Source organism: Protopterus annectens, chromosome 2.part2, assembly GCF_019279795.1.
Source record: "Protopterus annectens isolate FY-2018-M chromosome 2.part2, PAN1.0, whole genome shotgun sequence".
Classification (NCBI taxonomy): domain Eukaryota; kingdom Metazoa; phylum Chordata; order Ceratodontiformes; family Protopteridae; genus Protopterus; species Protopterus annectens.
The window spans coordinates 720,922,287-720,943,791 of record NC_056730.1 but is presented as its reverse complement, the minus strand read 5'-3'; the positions used below and the strand labels follow the sequence as shown (position 1 = coordinate 720,943,791).

Sequence of the window (21,505 nt, the reverse complement as noted above, 5' to 3'; positions counted from 1 at the left end):
ACAGGCAACCTGTAAATGGTTCCTCTCCCAGGCCCCTGCTTGTAAAGTTTCATCTCTCAAACCCCTGCTTACACTTATGAAGGGTATCAGAACTTGTCAGAGATTTGGGATGCCTGGCTGGGCTTAAAAAGGCCCTTGTGGTCATCAGCCTAGTAAACACCTATGAACCCATGACCCTATGAACCTATTCAATTGCATCATGCTTTTAGAAGAGAGGAATCTCTAACAATGGATTCTAAGATATTATTAATTTCAGATGATCTCCTCGTCAGACTAAAAATTTTAAGAGACAGATCAGTAATATGTTCTTCAATAGTATTAATGGTCTCATTAAAACTGGTATAATCGGTGACAGATCCTGAAAACTGTCAGGGCAAGTTTTCATAATTTAACATGATATAATGATGACAGAGGTGTTAAAAATTAAAGTTACAATCACCCTTATCTGATAAAAGAGAATGGGAGGCCCTGTCTGTTTACGTCAGACATTTGTAGGTGTTGATGAAGGTGCCAAATTGAACTCAGGCTACATTTGGTAACAGCAAAGGTATCAAAACGTTTCTAGTGGAAGTTGATATATCCTTTGTTAACTTCTTATAATCTCATCTAGGTCAAAGGAGACACCAATGAAGACATGCTACCAGACTGGAAATAAAGAAAGAACCTTGGAGTGGTATACATTTTTAGGTTTTTCCCCAAAGAAGACATATAGCACAGGCTTTTGTTCTCTCAGCACCATCTCAGTAAATTTACAATCCCATACTGCTTGCACTCTGTTCATTCATAGTCACACCCCTCCCTAACAGCACCTATCTATTCTACATTGTATCTTCTACTTTTCCCAAATAAACCCTCACTTCTTCCTATTTCAACAGCATTCTTATACTCTAGCCTTTTAAACCCCTCTATTCCTTACATTCCAGAGAAGGTACTAGGACAACCTCTCTTCCTTCATAGAAAATACTTCTCTCCTACCTAACCTCGATCAGCTTTCAGACGCCACCATCGCTAAATATCCTTCTGCCCTACAACTTCATTTTCCTTCTTCATCCCAACTTCCTCACTACCTACCAACTATAACATATGGCTCCCTTTACTTAATTATGATACTTCTCAGTCATTTACTCATACTTCCTGCCTACATTCTCCACACATCACACCAAACCTATTTAATGATATTATTCATCATTACCCCAAATGCAGACTAATCAACTCCATTTCAATTCAAACCAAAACAAAATGAAGTTGAAAATATTCAGCAAATAACAAATATCAATAATTCCCCAATATACTAAATTCCTTCTAGGAGGAGACATTCACCATAATCCTGACCCCACCTATCACAAGGAACATCAAGGCAATTCTCCTCCATCCAGTTCTCTAACCCTGCAATGGACAACCCTCAGTCCCAGTAATCTAACATTTGCTGTCCTAAATGCTAGGAGCATAAGAAATAAAACTGCTGAACTACATACTTGGGTTACCCAACATAATTCTGATATTCTCTCTCTAACTAAAACTTGGCTTAAACCCAGCATTAGTGACTCTAAAATTACACTTTCTGGCTATAATATCATCCATAATGGCCATATAAAGAGGAAGGGTGGTGGTATTGCTTTAATATTTTCCAGCAACTGCCACATTTCCCCTACAGTAAACCAACACCAAAATTCAACTCAGCAGAGCTTTGTATTACTTTCTTGAACTTAAACAATTATAAACAAATATATATTACTGTTCATTACATCCATCCTCGGAAAATGTAGCTATACTGGAAGATATCCTGGATTGCATATCCATAAAAATTTCACAAGAAAAAATATTGACGTGAATGTCAGTTGGCTGGACATAAACTCTAACTCCCCTACATTTAGTCTGAACTTATTTGGTTTCACACAACTAATTAATAGCCCCACACATTGTAGCAAGACATAAAATTCCCTATTAGACTGGATCCTAGTATCAGACCTTAGTAAATACACCACCTCAGGTACAATGTCTGTCTGTCTTAGTGATCCTTCCCCAACCCATACAACCAGACATTTTACACATCCACTTAAACGGCATACTTATATAGCAGCACACAACCTTTCCAAGTTTAAGCCAGCAAGGGTCATTACTACTCTATAATATATTAACTGGAACTTCCTAAAAATCATCCCCTTAGATAATGCTCTAAATGAATTCAACAAAATTTTCCTGAATATCCTAAGTAGCCTTGCACCTCTTAGAAGGAAGAAACTAAAAACAAATAATGCAATTTGGCTATCCAAAAAATGTAGAATGCTAATGCAGGACAGAGGAAAAACATGGAAAGAAAGTCAAAAATATAAAACACCACAATATCTTGAAATCTTCATAATGCTTTACAATCATACTAAAAACAAATTAACGAAGACAAAAAAATACTATAATAACATTCAGAATTATAGTAAACAGAACCCTAAAAAAACTTTGGACAACCATTGAAGAATTCTTGCATCTCAGCCATAAATTCAACCATAAGCCCTCTCACAGTAACTCATCACTTGAAACTGCAATACAATTCAACTTTTATTTCATAGATAGTATTGCATCTCTAACTAGGGATTTCCTAACATATAATTCTAACCCTGCCCAGCAGCCATATATCAACACATCCACATTCACCTTCAAATCTGTTCCCACATCCTATATATAAATCCACTTTTAAAGAAACTAAAGGCATGCACTAATTCAGCTGATAACCTTACAAGTGAGTACCTTAAAATAGCAGCTGGTAGCATTGCCTACCCTGTCTTAATCCTTATAAATACTGCAATCCAGGAATCCATCTCTCAGGAAAAAGTCGCACATTATCCCTCGTGTAGAAAATTCAACACATTACTAACTTTAGACCTATAGCAATGGTATGATAAAACACCCACATTACGTCACAAGTTCAGAATTCGAATGACTATTGCCAGATGTTACCAATGTCAGCTCTATTCAATAGGTGTTACTAATGTCAAAAATAAAGGGAGTGTTAGCAGTAGAGACATGTTAGTCTTTCAGCAAATAAGGAAAAGTAATGCAAGCATTCGGAGAGTCAAGATAAAATATATTTTCTGTCTATGACAGTTGTGAAATCAATATTTTAAAAAAAGAAATAACGTCATCGTTGCCCACTGTTTTTGAATAAATAAAATTTTTAATTCTAGCATTTCACAGTGAGTCAAGTGTACAAATGCAAAACAAATCCAACATACCGACAATAAATAATTTCCTTTGTTTTGTAACATATAATTGTCAAACATTCAATTGGAAGATATATGCCATGTTATCTCACTTGAGACAATTGATCTGATACAGATAATATAGTGGGGAGGACTGCTTATAAATTGCCTTACTGGCCTTATACCTATCTACTTTGTTTAGGCTATACTTAACTAAATGTATTACTGAAACATTGCTATGAGGCATTTTACCCAGATGGAAATGTCTGGTGTATCAGAACATGGATAAGCTTCTTCTAGGCCACATCACACAATACGCATTAAAGAAAGTGAATGAACGACATTATGAAACACTTTATAGGTTCAATAAAAGATTTTTATGAAATTTATTTTTTATATTTCTTTCAGATTGTAACAACAGTAAAAAATCACACAAAAAATAGCAAATTGGCCACAAGGTAGCTGAGATATACAAATAAAACTTGAGACTAAAAGAAGTTAACTGAACAGTTTGCAGAGTATTTAAAAACAGAAAGTAAAAGTGCAAACTAATTAAAGAATTACATTCTGCTTCATCCCACTGTCTTTTTTTGTATAGCTTAAGAATTTCACAACATCCAGCTTCCTTACAGTCACCAGACACACATTTTCTTCTTATTTTTCCTTTGCTATCCTCTATAGTCACCATCCCATATATTTTTTATAACCTTAGGAACTAAAGAGAGTCATACACTTAGACTAACTTACTCCCTGAAGAAGTGAATCAGACCATTATGTATGGAAAACACCATTCACATTTAGGGATTATTAGGCTGTACACAGGTATTCACTGTCGACATGGATATTATATACCTCTGGTGTCTTGTAGCATTTCTTTTCTCAGAAAATATACTACCCTATTGCTCTAACCTTAAGAATGAATTCATTAGCTCTTCCTAGTAGCCTGTCATCCAGATTACAATATATTTGTGAGCATTGCTTTCAGTTTATGAACTACTACTATGATTACAAACTGTCACAATCAAACCTCTCAAATGTCCAGGTTTTTGCAGAACAGATAGATTTTTGCCTCATATTTTGGCCTGTTCCTCATAAAATTTGTGATTATTTGGCAAATCATCGAGGATTGAAATCACTAAATAGACACAGTTTCAGACTTTGTAACCTTCAGAAAATGCATGCTAACCCAAAACCTGTAATTCTAGAACCTTTCTAAGTTTATAAGAGCAGTAATTTATACCGAGTACTCTGAAAGATCACATTGCAGCTGACTTGATGAGGAAACTGAAGCCTGAACATAGAAAACATATGATGCGCATTTTCCATGTGTAAGTGATAGGTGAGGATCAACAATATATGCTACATACAGACGTGTGCGCGCGCACACACATAGTTTTTATACACACACACAAACACAAATATATATATCTACAATGTATTACTATTAATCTGTATACAAACACACATGCACTCTGCTCACTTTTTTAATACTCTGAGGCTATGGTTTTGAGTGAGAAAGTATTTTTATTTGCTTTCATTGTGACTTCATAGTTGTTTAGGAAGAGTATGCAGGATACCCAGGCCAGTTTTTTTTCTAGTTTTGATTATTTTACAGGAGGTTATTTTTAAGTGATTGCATTGAGGTTTGGTAGGTTTTATTATTATACTTGGTGGTTGGACTGTTACTTAGCACTAGGTACCTGGACATCGTGGGGTAGGATTTTATATATATATATATATATATATATATATATATATATATATATATATATATATATATATACACATTTTTTTATTTGTTTGGGATAGTACATAAAGATAGAGGTTTTCAATCAAGATGAAGGCTGTTGCTAGACTATATAGAATATGCTGATGAACTGGATGATTCATTTCTGTGGTATGCATAACATCTTTGCAAAGAATATGACTTTTCATTTCTGAATTTGGGTCAGCTCTGCTGTTAGGTACATTTACTGCAGAAGGCAGGGATATAACTGCTTTAGGTACTTACATATTATCGCAACCAGATTTTAGCGATAATACCACTTGCTTCCTGATATTGAAATCTGCCCGTTAGTGGTTTATAACTGTCATATAGTGTGTTTCCTTTAACAATACAGTTTTTTCGGGAGTGTTTTCAATAAAATATAAAAAAAAAAAAATGCTGTTGTTCCTTTATGCACTTTACTGCCAGCAGCATGTCGCTTACTGAAAGTCCACCCGCTGAACGTTCCTTTTTTCATGGCAGCAAATGCTGATGAATAGCAGTCATATTTGCATTTGGGTTTCAGGTATCACAGCTGTGTCATTGCTTTTCTGAGACTCGTACAACACAGTATTTTGCTTAGTTTAACATGCGTTTCTGGTATTAAAACACACAGAGGGATGCCTCCTCACCATTTGGAGTCCTATTGAATGGAAAACATGTAGCGTGACATGCACTTTGACAAGAAAGAAAGAAAGAAAAAAAGGACTGTTTTTGAGAGAAGGTGGTTTTAAAAAGGGTTATGAAGAACAGAGTGAAAAGCTATTGTCACTGTGGCTGGAAGCACCATTAATGCACAAATGAGATAACTCCACACATGCTGGCAGTAAAGTGCACACAGCCACAGCGACACACTGACTTTCTCCATTGTTCTTGACAACCCATCTTAAAACAACCTTCAGTGTGAAAGAGAAGACATTTGCTGACATTTGTACAACAAAAACAGTCAGATTTCGATATTAGGAAGCAAGTGGTATTATTGCTAAAATCTGGTTGTGATAATATGTAAATACACTGCTTTTTTATTTCAATGTAATATTATACTGAATATACAATGATAAAATGTAACTCGTGCTTTTATGTTTTTTTTTTTTATATGGAATGCAGCAAGGGTGAGCAAACCTTTTCTGCCGGGGCTGGATTTTTTTTCCATGATTTTATTACAGTATCGTTAATTTTTTTTTTTTTTTATTTGGGTGGGTCATGCTGTTTTCTATTTGTGGCTACAAACCTTAGTAAAAATGTATTTTCCAAGCTGTTTCTGAAAGCATGAGTAGAAGGAAAACATATCTGATTAGGATTATGATTTGCACTCTTGTTCCAAAGTTGATGTCATTTATTACAGCCTTCACAAGCATTGTATTAATCTACTTTGGATCAGTGGCTATATGTTTCCTTCTTAACTAACCACATGTTTTTGATAAATGAATGAAGTACAGTGTAAAATATTTTTCAGGAACAGTGCAGACACCAAATATGGCAATTATTAAAAGAATGAGATATTTGTGAAGTCACATGATCAATATGTTTTATACAATATAAAATGTTACATTTATGTCAGCTGCTTTCTCTGTTACTGATTCCAAATGGTGGAGCACATGACCTTTGCTCAACCAATCAGGTTTTATGTTATGTCCATGACTCTTGGAACATGTTCTGGCTGTTCTTTGGCATCAATGTACGCAACCATAGGCAACAATATGAAATGTTTTATGCATTATCTTCAGTGAACAATATTATTATCTAGATAAACAGTACAATGATAAACAGTTTTGCTGCATCTTTTCTACACAGCTATTTTACCTCACCTTGACTCAAAGCTGTCATCTTTCACAATGCACTCTTTCTTGTCAGGTATCCCCTTCCAAGTTGTAGGGCTTGCTAAATCTACTAATGCCTTGGCATTCAACAAGCCAAATCCAAATCTACTGTTTACCATCAGACCTGCACCATTCTTCTTCCAGCCTGGATTGTTGGCTAAAGGATCATATTCTGATGTCCACACTACCAAATGCTGTAACTCTCTCCAGGTGAGATCAGGGCTAACAGGAACAGATAAAAAAAGTAAGTTCTTTCAGGGAGGAGGTAGAAAACAAAGTCTAACAGGAAGCAAATCATATGTAGTTGTCTTATCAATTCTCTGTTGCATAACATCAACTGTCCATGACTTTTGAGTTTGTTAGATAAATGTTTGTTCAGTACAATAAATACCATACACAGAAATACTCCATTATGTCATAATGGCAGTACACTACAATTCATACTTTGTTAGGTATGCACAGTTATCATATGTCACTACTTTATGTACTGCATTTATTACACATCCTGTAGAATATCTGAGTCTTTTAAATGTTATACAGTAAGACTGGATAAAGGGAAAAGAGAACAGTTGCCAAAATGGTTAAGGTCTTTGCCTCCCATGCACAAAGTACAAGGTTTGACCCTGACCTCTGGCAAATGCCTGTATGAAGTTTGCATGTTCTCTCTGTGTCTCTCTAAGGTTTCTCCACCTCCCAAAAATATACTCAGTGTTTCTATCTCAAACTCAGCCAAAATGGAGTTGAGAGAAACAGCATACTTAGACTCTAGCTGTATAGACCAACATCTTTGATTATCTGTAGTAGTGAGAAGTGACCTCAAGATAAGAGACCACAGATTAAAGAATACACACTGGCAGAGCTAGCCACTCAAGCATGCAAACATTGGATCTAGGTGATTCAGATGTGTTGACTAATGTCACCAAATGGGCATGGGTATTTAGTGGTGATAAGTTTGAGGATCCAACCTACTCTGACCTATACTAGGGACCCATGCTAATGGTGCAAGGGGTGTATATGCCCCTATTGGCCAGAGTACACTCACTATAAAGCCCAGCAGCCCTAGGCCAATAATCTACTGGCCAGCCACTGTCCAGTTGCCCAGCTTGGGCTACTTGGGATAGTTCTCTTAAGTGAAAGCTGGATATAAAACTAATCAACCTGCCAAATGTGAACTAAGAATTGCTACACTAAGTGTATGTTCACTGACAGGACACAGTTTGGAAATGGATGACATTATGGTAAGGAGGAGGCTGGACATCTTATGTATTCAGGAGACACGATGGAAAGGCAGTGCAGCAAAGCCATTTTGCTTGTGATCCATAGTCTACTTCTCAGAAGGATGATGGACTGGGAAATGTGGTGAGGGGCCGGCTTCAGAAGACAATTAGGGCTGTCATCAGAATTAGTGGCACACTCATGGCAATTAGACTACAGTGTAATGACAGGGCAGTATTCATAATCTCAGCCTGTACCCCACAGCAAGGTTGTGATAGTGACCAAACAGTGCATTTAAACAGCAGTTAAATGACCTACTGGATAAAGCAGGACAACATGAATTGGGGACCTGATAATGGGTGACCTGAATGCACATCTCGTGGCAGTCAGAACAGGATATGAGGACTGCCTGGCTCCACATGGCCATTCTAGACTTCTGTCAGGAAATGGCTTGATGGTGACCAACACATGGTTCAGCAAGACAGACAGTCACAAAATCATATACAAGAGTGGCCAACATGCTACTCAGGTAGACTTCCTCCTAGTAAGGAAGGGGCACTGGGGTAGAATCAGTGATTGCAAAGTCATTCTCAGTGAAACAGTCAGCCCACAACATAAACCATTGTTTGCACAATCAGCTGCAAACAGTGATCAGAGAAGGCTCTAAGGTCAACAGAGGTCAGGCTAAAGACCTGGAAGTTGACTGGAGAAAAAGCACAACAGTTCAGGGGATTACTCAAGACTCTAGCAAAACAAGAAGAAGAGGAAATAGGTGGGGTTGCAGAAGAATGGCAGCTCTTCAAAACAGCAAGTGTAATGGCTACAGAACAGATATGTGGCTCAGACAGGTATGGAAATAAGGTACATAAGGAAAGTTGATGTTGGCATGCAAAAGTCCAGAAAGTCATCAAGAGAAAGAATGAGTGCAGAAAAAGTGAGAGAGAAAAGATGGATCAGACAAAGAGGCTATTAGAAGAGCTGAAATAACAAAGAACAAGACATAATAGGCACTCTACCAGCTTCTGGAAAATGACTCACTAGATGTCACTAAGAAAATATATCAGGCTGCAAGGCAAAGACATAGGATCATAGGAGGTTACTAGGCTAATGGCCCTGGGGCCCTTACAAGCCTAGCCAAGAGTTTATCCCTAAAAAGAAACCTTAGTCAGTACCTGTTTCCCCTTTCAGTGAGGGACACAGGTGGAACCCCTGGGACAAATTTGTGGTTTCCCATTCAGTCATCAAGGTTGCGCTTGAAAATGGTCAGCGGGGTGCTCTGTTTGACATTTATGAGAAGTCTATTCCAGAGAAAGGGCAGCTTCTGGGAGACAAACCTGTCTCTTCAGCAGGTTTTGTTGATGTCGCATATTAGATTCAGGCCTTTTGAATGCGTGAGTAGTGCGTGAGGAGATAGACTTATGGATATGGGGCATCTTTAGTAGGGCAGGAAAGATAAAGAAGATAGCCAGATATCCTTTATAAGGGATGTCAGCAACAACCTGCTCACTGGTCCACATGTCATCAAAGGCAGACAAAAGGAGCACTTTCATCAGCTTCTGAATTAAGAAAAACCTAAAGAAGTTGTACTGCCCCAGACACAGTTTACAATGAAAGAAGAGGAAGAGCCCAACAGAGAAGAAGTAAGATCAGCTCTTAGGAAAATTATGGCAGGGAAGGCAGTGAGCTAATATGAGGTCACAGCAGATATGATAAAGATGCCCAGTTAGATAGGGGATAAATGGCTTCTGGGAGAACTCATAGTAGTGTGGAGAGAAAGCATATACCAGTTGACTGGAGAATACTAGTGCCAGTGTGTACAAGAACAAAGGGAACATCAATACCTGTGGGCAGTACAGGAGTATCAAACTCCTATCGCATTACATGAAATTTCTGGAAAAGGTGATTGAGAAACGAATACAGAAAGTAGTAGAAAGCAATATGGGATATGAGCAGTTCAGATTTAAATCAGGATGCAGCACAACTGACTCAATATTTGCAGTGGACAAATACTTGAAAATAATCTATAGTTGAGGAATGAGTCCAACTGGGCATTCCTCAACTTGGAGAAAGCATATGACAGGTTATTAAGAAAGCTGATTTGGGTAGTCCTTTGATGGTTTGAGGTCTCAAACGAATTGGTAGAATTAGTGCAGACTATATACAAGGACCCAATGACTCAAGTATGAACAGTGTTCGCTCTCAATGAGGGATTCTCAGTGTGAGTTGGTGTGCATCAGGGTTCATCTGTGAGCCCTCTACTGGCCATACTGGTGATGGAGTACATTAGCAAGCACACTTTACAGGCAGACTCTGAGCAAGAATTGCATCAAAGAATATGTGTAGGGAATGTAAAACTGAAGACCTATGGGATGAGACTGAGTACACATAAGACAGATGTAATGACAACAAATGGGGTAAATTAGAAGCTGAGAAATGAGATAGAAGGAATAATAGTAGAGCAGACTAACAGCTTCAACTATCTGGAAGGAATGGTTGAGGATTCTGAATAAAGAGATCAAAACAAGAATTAGAGGCCTGCAGCGAACCGGCAGACTGTTGGGTGTAGTATATGATAGAAGAATGCCAAAGAAGCTGAAAAGCAAAGGTCTATAAAACAGTGGTATACAGAAACTTGAGCAGTAGAGGCACAGCAGATGAGTTGATGTAAATGAAGTGCCTGAGATGAGTAGTAGGCTGCACACTGTAGGACAGTTGAATCAACGATGACATCAGAGCAGAATCCAAAGTAACTCCAAATGCAGAGAAAGTCAAAGAGAACAGATTACAGTGGTTCAGGCACATGTCAGAAAGACAATCTGGTGAAGACAATTTGGGACAGAAAAGAAGAAGACAAGATGAAATGAGGGCATCCAACAAATAGGTTGATGGATTATATGACAAAAGATGTATGAAGGTCAGGCATGAATGTTGTAGAAGGCAACAGAGTGGAATGAAACAGTTGACACGACACCCTGACTCATGTAGAAAATGGAAAAAAGGGGGCTGATGATGGAAATAAATGGGCTAAATGGAAATTTCATACTAAAATATGAGGAAACAGAATTGTAATAGCATTCACTCATATGTCTATAGGTTGCAGAGTTCCTGAGCCGCCATATTGTATGTTAGGTAAAGTGAAGTATGACTGATAGTTTGATATTTTGACTGATTTACCACTGCTTGGGAAAAGGGTTACAGTGGCAACTATGTAATTCTGACATTGTATAGACTTTCACTGCTACATGCCATTTTGAGTTCTGAAGCAATAACAAAATATATGTGTATGTATGTATGTATGTGTGTGTGTGTGTGTGTATATATATATATATATATATATATATATATATATATATATATATTTATAGAGAGAGAGAGAGATGTATATATCTATATCTACACACACGCACACACACACACAGATATATATATATATATATATATATATATATATATGTATGTAAATTTGTATATATATATATATATATATATATATATATATATATATAGAGAGAGAGAGAGATGGATATTTTATATACATATATATATATATATATATATGTGTGTGTGTGTGTGTGTGTGTGTGTGTATTTGTGTCTTGTATATATATTTTTTAACTAAAAAACTACAATAGCCTACCACAGTTATGACAGTAAAAGTTAATTGATTTATATATAAATAGAGAGTTTTTTTAGTTGTGTAACATTACTGAGGTCTGAAGAAGCCATCTTGGTGAAAGCGCTTACCTGTCTTAGAATTGTTGAATAAAAGAACCTTATTTTATCTAAGTGTTCAGTAAATCGTTTTTTACTTAAAGGCTCTACAAGAACAGAAGTTGGTCTGAACAGACATCTTTATGGTAACTGTTATCTACTGCCAAAGGTTGTTACTGAGCCTGTTTTATTGTTGTTTGACTTTGTTTGCTTTATTAGTGCTCAGTAACATTCACTTCACAGTGGTGTTGGTTATCTATTCTACTTCACTTATTCTTAATTAAAATACAATACAATAAAATAAAATAAGTTAATCTAAAATACTATAGCTAGACTTATTGACCTATATATATTAACAATGACTTAACCATACTTTATGTGATAATATATAATATAATAATATTGTTTCACCATAAATATAACATTAATAAACTAATGAATACTAACAATAAATTGATGTATTAGTAAAACACTGTAAAACATTAAACATTAAACACATATATAAATGTGCATATATCAGCGTAAAGCAAAACATAACAGATGTAACAAAAACTTATCTGCTATCAAATTAATAATATGCAGTAAGATTTGTGTTTTAATATGCTTGAGATAGAATTGTGGTCATTAATTCCTGGTGGATTGGTGGCATCCAATCTCAATTGCCATAGACATTCTTTAGCTTCCAATAAGTTTTTATCATCACCCCCTTTGATGTTATTTGGAATTCTATCAATCACAAAAAATATAAACCTCTTAAACTGATTACATTTCTGGCTGTGTGCATATAATGAACTCACTGTTTTTTTTATTTTTGATGCCCCTTATGTGTTCCAATATTCGTTCCCCAAGTTTTCTGATGGTCTTCCCTACATAATAGGTGGAACAACTTGTACATGTCACAATATAAATCACCATTTTGGTATTGCAATTGCAATAACCAGGACATCTAATAGTTCTCCTGTAGTTCTGAACTACTACATAGGGTCCATTGTTTATATACTTACAAGTACTACATAGGCCACATTTACTCATTTTTGACATTTTGTGTATATTCTTATTGGTACCTGTCTCCAATAGTTGCTTCAAGTTCATACCCCTACTGTACGTTATCTCGGGGTAAATACCAATAATGTCATGAGTTCTGCTTTATTCTTAAAAACACTAAGCCATGTCTCCTGTACTATATTAGAAATTTTAGATGCTGTTTCATTAAATGGAAGTAACAAAGCATCCCTTTTCTTTCTCTTTTCATTGATTGATGTAACACTATCCATTCCAAATTTAATAATGGGTTTGTAAATTTGATTTCTTTTAACCATCACCTCATTTCTAGTGTTGTTCAATAATTCCTGAGGATATCCCATGTCACAAAACATATTAATTAGTTTATCAATTTTGTCTTGAAATACCCTATTTCCTAGTAGGGGTATGAACTTGAAGCAACTACTGGAGACAGGTACCAATAAGAATATACACAAAATGTCAAAAATGAGTAAATGTGGCCTATGTAGTACTTGTAAGTAAATAAACAATGGACCCTATGTAGTAGTTCAGAACTACAGGAGAACTATTAGATGTCCTGTTTATTGCAATTGCAATACCAAAATGGAGGTTTATATTGCGACATGCACAAGTTGTTCCACCTATTATGTAGGGAAGACCATCAGAAAACTTAGGGAACGAATACTGGAACACATAAGGGACATCAAATATAAAAAAACAGTGAGTTCATTATATGCACACAGCCAGAAATGTAATCAATTTAAGAGATTTATATTTTTTGTGATTGATAGAATTCCAAATAACATCAAAGGGGGTGATGATAAAAATTTATTGGAAGCCAAAGAATGTCTATGGCAATTGAGATTGGATCCAAAAAAAAACAAGTTGAGCCAGCAAACTGTGACCTGAAAAGAACATTTATTGAAGCATAAAGACAAATAACCAGACCAGTTTCGGCTGGCAAAAAAACAAAGCCTTCATCAGTGTAAACCAGAAGAGTCAAATGCTACAGTTTAAATACATTCAAGTGCAACTCCATTGGTTCATTTTCAAAGTTGCTCATTGAGGCCAGGTGGGAACAATCCACCTAGCTTTACAATCCATTTCTTTTCTTTAGAATCTAAAATAGAATGCCATCCAGTTTTGTTAGATTTGTTGCCCTTGACCATATCAATGATCATGAAAGTAAATTTTGCAGTTTTGTGTGCCAAACAGTGTTTATACAAAGCATTGTTAACTTTTTTGTTTTTAATGTTACTTACATGTTCAGAGATTCTGAGCCTGAGAGGATGAGATGTTTGTCCAATGTAAAAGGACCCGCAGGTGCATGTTGCCAAATAGACTAACCAGTCACTGCTACAATTAGCAAAAAATTGGATGTCATAGACCATGGCACAATTTCTACTCGTAAATTTTTTAGACTTGGTAACTTTATCACAATTTATACAGTGGCCACATGGAAAGCAGCCAATCAGAGGTTCACCAGTCAAGGTGGTTTGTTGTAAGTGAGTGTGCCCAGTGTCATGTGTATGTTTGTAATGGTTAAAGCAAGATGCCAAGTTCTTACCAAATACTGGCCAGTTTCAAAATTGCCACGTCCCTTCACAAAATATAGGAAGCTAATGCCTGGGCACAAACCAAATATTGGATCTATTTATATTAAGTAAAAACTGAAAGAGGTAAAGGACAAAACCCTGGGTCAAGATGAGAGAATAACCTTGTTATTATGGAGAAATAGTAAGGGAATCAGCTAACAACAGTAGACATATAATCATTAATGTGTTATCATAACCTTTCATCCTCCTCACATAGCTAGAAAAATCCCAAAATCTCAATTTATACGTATGAGGCGGATTTGTTCCCATGAAGCCTCTTTTCAAGAACACAGACAGGACCTGACCAACAGATTCAGATCCAGGGGATATCATATGGTACATGTTCTGTAAGCAGGCAACTGGGCCAACACACTACACAGGGAGGATTTGTTAACCTACAAACCACGGAACAGGGAGGAACCACAACCTATCTGGTTTGTAACCACTTATGCCAGGAACTCTGATTTATTAATCAACAGCATACATAGACACTGGAACATATTACAATGTGATCAAGAACTAGCCAACATAATACCAGATAGATACCTGCTTTCATTTTGCAAAGGTAAGAACTTGGTAAGAAATGGAGTTGCACTTGAATGTATTTAAACTGTAGCATTTGACTCTTCTGGTTTACACTGATGAAGGCTGTGTTTTTTTACCAGCCAAAAACGGTCTGGTTATTTGTCTTTATGCTTCAATAAATGTTCTTTTCAGGTCACAGTTTGCTGGCTCAACTTGTTTTTTTGGATCCTATTTGAAATTGGAGCCGTGCAATAGTCCTCGTGCAGGAGGTTGATTCTGGGTGTTGAATTGAGATTGGATGCCACCAATCCACCAGGAATTAATGACCTCACTTTTATTTCAAGCATGTTAAAACACAAATCTTACTGCATATGATTAATTTGATAGCAGATAAGTTTTTGTTACATCTGTTATGTTTTGGTTTATATGCACATTTATATATGCGTTTAATGTTTAATGTTTTACAATGTTTTATTAATAGATCAATTTTTTGTCAGTATTCATTAGTTTATTAATGTTATATTTATGGTGAAACAATATTATTATATTATATATTATCAGTTAAACACAGGGAACACAGTGTAGTCTCTGAATGACAGGCTTTTATTGTAAATATAATCCAGACAGAAAAAAATATAATCCAGACAGAAAAAAAATACTGTGTTCAACTGAGTGAGCATAAAGAGTTAAGCGCTTTCACCTACTGAATGTAGGCTTCCTCAGAACTGTGCTCTTACATTTGTAATGTGCTTAAATAACTTATTTGGCGCCATTTTCTACAAGCAGCCCTTAAAGTTATATTGCTCAATTAAAAATATATTGCTCATTTAAAAAGTTAAAAAACAGAAAAAATCACATTCTTCATTATAGAATACATCAAACTGAATAATTGTACATATTCTATATAAAATAAATTGTGTTTAAAAATACAAGTGCAAATTCACAAAGTTTATATACTACATTAAAAAATAATTTATGTATAATCATTTCTTATAACAACAATATTAACCCTTCATTTAATTATTGCATCTAGTGTTCACTAATCATATTACAGATCATCGTATTTTTGTATATTTGTATGTTTGTATATATTATGATGTTTGTATATATTAGAAAGTTGTTACATTTTCCTAACTGATAACTATTACCATAATTTTATCTTCTGGATGCTCTGTGAATTAATATGGGTTTTAAAGATGTATTGTCGTTCAACCCCGGTGCGGTTGATGCATCCGTATACAATTGCCACCACATCTCCTTATAATTTCTAATCTGTTCCAATATTGCAAATTTGAATTTATGTTCCTCACCAGATTTTTCTATGTGTCTATATAAGGCGTTGTTTTTGTCCTTCTTTCTTACACTGTACATATGATCGTAAATTCTCCTTTTAAAAGCTCTCTCTGTTTTTCCTATAAAGTATCCACTACATGCATAAATTCAAATTTGCAATATTGGAACAGATTAGAAATAATCCTGGAGGAGGCTGTATGAAGGAAATGTTAAGTTATAAGGAGGTGTGGTGGCAATTGTATACGGATGCATCAACCGCACCGGGGTTGAACAACAATACATCTTTAAAACCCATATTAATTCACAGAGCATCCAGAAGATAAAATTATGGTAATAGTTATCAGTTAGGAAAATGCAACAACTTTATAATATATACAAACATCATAATATATACAAACATACAAATATACAAAAATACGATGATCTGTAATATGATTAGTGAACACTAGATGCAAGAATTAAATGAAGGGTTAATATTGTTGTTATAAGAAATGATTATACATAAATTATTTTTTAATGTAGTATATAAACTTTGTGATTTTGCACTTGTATTTTTAAACACAATTTATTTTATATAGAATATGTACAATTATTCAGTTTGATGTATTCTATAATGAAGAATGTGATTTTTTCTGTTTTTTAACTTTTTAAATGAGCAATATATTTTTAATTGAGCAATATAACTTTAAGGGCTGCTTGTAGAAAATGGCGCCAAATAAGTTATTTAAGCACATTACAAATGTAAGAGCACAGTTCTGAGGAAGCCTACATTCAGTAGGTGAAAGCGTTTAACTCTTTATGCTCACTCAGTTGAACACAGTGTTTTTTTTCTGTCTGGATTATATTTACAATAAAAGCCTGTCATTCAGAGACTGCACTGCGTTCCCTCTGTGTTTAACGTTGTTACAGGGAAGATAGCGCAGTTGTAGAATTCAACGTTTACTTTGATTATATATTATCACATGAAGTATGGTTAAGTCATTGTTAATGTATATAGGTCAATAAGTCTAGCTATAGTATTTTAGATTAACTTATTTTATTTTATTCTATTGTATTTTAATTAAGAATAAGTGAAGTTTAACTAATTCATTTAATTACATCAATTAATTGTAGTCATTCATTGGTTACAGCATTAGGGCATTGTGTTTCTTACTGTGTATATTAGGAAGTTGCTTTTTATGACAATTGTACTCTGAAGATGCCCACTTTGGTTATGGCTGAAAGCGCTTAGTATATTTTACTTATTTTTTATTAGTTTGAATAAACGGGATCCTACTTGACACTGTGCTGCCTTCATTTGTGTTGCTAATTACAAGGCCTGACCACAAAGAAAGGCAGATACAATGTAAATACATATCCTCCCTGTGATTCAGAAAGGGATACCATAAACACTAAGCCCTAACATGGTCATTTTTTAACTGGCAATAGATAGCCCTCTCTGATTTGTAGACAAAGCTATTGCGATGATTCTACATGTTCTGTACAATCACTGCAGTGAGATGTCTTCACAGCTTCCCACAAAGCTAAGAAGGCATTCCAGGGGAGCATTCTATGATAATGAGTCACATGCTCTCTCCCAGAAATGCATGCAGTAAGAGATTTATACAGCACAGTGATTCATAGAACTGTTTAGCTGTGTGAATAAAAATCACCAGCTGCATTAAAAGTCTGCATTCACCCATTACATTCAATAGAAAAGACCGCATTAAAGGTAAGTGTCAGGGAGTTTAACAGAGAGGCATTTTTTTTGGGGGGTGCATGTTTGTATATGTGTGGCAGTACAGTATGTAAGCAAAGGTATGAGTAGTCTCAGAGGTTAATTAGGGGATAGGTAAAGTAGGTGTGTGTGTGTGTGTGTGTGTGTGTGTGTGTGTGTGTGTGTGTGTGTGTGTGTGTGTGTGTGTGTGTGTGTGTGTGTGTGTGTGTGTGTGTGTGTGTGTGTGTGTGTGTGTGTGTGTGTGTAGGTGTGTGTATGTGCATGTGTGTGTGTGTGTGCATATGTGCATGTGGGTGGACTCCCCTAGACTATGGGGGATGGGAACTCTAGACACCCGGGACTGTTAAATATTACTCTGTGTCACATTAAAAGTTATAGATCAACATTTTTTTTTAGCAAAAAGTTGTTCTTCTTCTTTTGGCTTTTGCTGGTAAGGATTGCCACAGCGGAACTCCGGTCCGCTAATGATTGGCAGTAGATTTTTACAGTGCCGAGGTGCCAGCCCGATGCCCAACCTTCAACGAAGGCACGCCCATTCATGCATGTCTTTCAAATGCCCTTCGACTGTGGGGAGGACATGCAGACTCCACACAGAAGGTGCTCCAGCTGAGAATCGAAAGAAGTATATTATGAAAAAGAAAATTGTGAAATACTAATGTTTTACATTATTGACAGACTGTAAAGGTCTATGAAGAAGGACAGGTCAGTTTTGAGAGGTATAATCATAAACATTCTGTAAGTTTAGGTGCAACTGAGAATTAACACAGTGTGTGTGTGTGTGTGTTGGAATGTGCCCATGTGTGTGTAGGAATGAATGACGGCTGCCTGTGCCAATGAGATGCACTGGCTACCAGAGGTGATTGCCACATCACAGTACTCATTAGTGTTTGCAGTAATTGCCAAGTCATTTGGAGACACACAAATTATCAAATCATGAGGTCTTTCCTCCTTGTAGCTACTGTATCTTTGAATCCCTGTCTGTTACAGTCAAATTAAATGTACGATTTAACCACGGTGCTTAATGCTCATTGTTCTTTCTGAATCCAGCCCAGAATGTACTTCAGTAAAGTTCACATAGTAATAGAGATTTTATGATGAACAAACAGAATTAAGGTAAAACAAACTTTCTGACATAAAATCTAACATTTTGTTGAGATATAACATAGGCAGATATTAAAAACTTAAAGGATACTTACCTAACTTCAGAAATTACTGTTTATCATGAATCATGTTGTGTGAAAACTTTAATATGACTAAACTGCATCCCTGTGATACATCAATGTTTTTAGGCCATGCAGGAACAGTGTAGGTGCTCCTGCATGGAATATGACCACTGAGCGATTCAGCAAACACCTGATCTATTGTGCACGAGCTCGGCAATACTATTCCTGCATGGACATCACTGAATAATGCTAATAACCTTATTTGCTGGTGAAAACCATGCAAATTAGGTAAATTAGTGATTCAGGAAGCAGGCAGGTGTCCATGCAGGAATAGTGTAAGAGTCAGAAATGTGTTCAGCTACTAGCTGAACACATTTCTGCAAATTACAAAACGGAGACATGACAGTTCAAAATAAAGCATGTATTACAACTGTTAGGCATGCCAATGGCCAAATATATGGTCATTGGCATGATGAATAGTTTAAATTTGATAAAATAAAACCTTTATTTTTTTTTTGGCCAATCTCGGCCGTTTAAGCATAGGGCAGCAGCGCGCAAATGGGATTGTGCCAAAAATTAAAACAAAATGTGAAAAAGCAATTTTAATGGAAATCTGCATTTTGCCATTATAGTCAATGGAATGCAGAATGAAAACAATACCAGGGACTAGTGGTTGCTAAGGATTAAGGCAGTGTATGCAAATGAGCGGATTTATACTGAATCACAAATTTCTTCTAAGTGTCAGACTGCACCTAACCATGTAGATGCACCGACACCACAGTGTAGACAGAAGAGCCAGATGACATAAAAAGGGGGTGTGTCATGCTTGCTGTAAGCACACTGGAGCTTGGTGGCCTGTGATTGCTCTTACCTAAGCACAGCTAAGGAAGGGGGTGTGTCTGAGGCTGTATTGACTTATTTCATGAAATGAAGTGCATGTTCTTGTCCAGGGGAGGGCCAGTTCTGCTTAAAAGTGTTTACTTTAGCTAAATGGGTGTGTGTGGTGCGCACCAGGCCTAACAAAAAAAAAATGTTTACAATTGAGCAACAGGTATGCAGGGTATGCATCTGGGCTTACACAGGGAGGAAATGGGAAGGGGAAACAGCAGAAGGAAGGCAATCAAGGGGAAAGGAAGGCAGGTGAAATGTATAAGAATCAGCCAATTACACAGACAGCAGCCCAGCTCACTACTATAAACTATGCAAACACCTTTCAGTATGCTTTTTCCCACAAACTCTACACCACTGGTGTACACATTTGGGGGAATTTTAAACTGACAAAACTAACAAAACAATGTTAGGGGCTGCTGTTGCTTTGATCGATCATTATGTGCTAGAGACTGAGGGTGGTGAGGAGGATAATGATGACAACCAACTCAGACTGAGAAGGAGGAGAAGAGTGTTCAGACCCAGGTAACCTACCAGGGGCTACATGATCTGGAGATAGTAGAGTGCTACAGAGTGGACAGGGACATACTTCAGCAACTTGTTGAGCTATGCCGGCCTTGTTTCAGACCCAGAACCAACAGAGGGGAACCCATCCCAGTGGATACCAAGGTATGTGTAGCCTTAAGAATACTAGCTACAGGTACTTTCCAAAAACCAACTGGGGCTATCATGAGTGTCTCACAGACATCTGCATCCAGAATACTCCACCAGTTTCTGGATGCCATGCGACCACATGCCGCTGAGCACATCTACTTTCCCAGCACCCATGAGGAGAGGACCAGCAATATGCATCTCTTCCACTGTGTAGCAAAATACCCAGAGATACTGGGTGCCATAGACTGCATGCACATCCACATCAAAGCACCACCCGGTGACCAGGGTAGGGTCTGCCTAAACCACAAGGGGTTCCACTCCATCAACTGCCAGGTCATGTGCAATGCCCAGGGCATTATCATGAATGCTTGTGCTGGCAGCCCTGGAAGCTATCATGACTCCCACATCTGGCATTCTTCACAACTATACCAGGCGTTTGGCAGTGGGGACATCCCATATGGCCATTTGGCTGGGGATGCTGGCTACGCACTGGAGCTGTGGATGATGACACCCATCAGAAATGCGCACACACCCACACAAGAATGACATAATGAGACACACCCACAAACCGGGATCATTATAGAGCATGTGTCTGAGATGCTCAAGTCACTGCTTTGACATATCTGGTGGAGCCTTGCAGTACTCTCCAGCCACATGTGCACACATGTTGATAGTATGTGCCATGCTACACAGTATGATCCTGTGGAAACAGCTGCAGAAGGAACACAACGGGGAAGAGCGAGACAGCCCCCCACCATTGCCAAGGTCTCTACAGGCAGGCACAGAGGGACTTGGAGGAGGAACATCCTGAGCCTGTCCCTGAAGGCAGACGGAGGCATGCCCAGTATGCCCTGTTCTTGGCAAAGAGGCAACGCATAGCACATACACTGACACTGTAGGGCCAGAGGGACTGATCTCTCTCTCTCTGACTCGCACACACAGTAAAATTGATGCCAAACATCAC

At 37.0% G+C, this 21,505-nt stretch overlaps 1 protein-coding gene across 1 annotated transcript in view; it reads right to left on the bottom strand.

Moving 5' to 3' along the window:
- Positions 1-21,505, bottom strand: part of PCSK1 (proprotein convertase subtilisin/kexin type 1) — a 583,826-nt gene that overhangs the window by 48,967 nt on the left and 513,354 nt on the right. Inside the window, exon 10 of the mRNA XM_044064124.1 lies at positions 6,768-7,001. Within this exon, the coding sequence (XP_043920059.1) occupies positions 6,768-7,001 (234 nt within the window). The remainder of the gene's footprint in view (positions 1-6,767; positions 7,002-21,505) is intronic.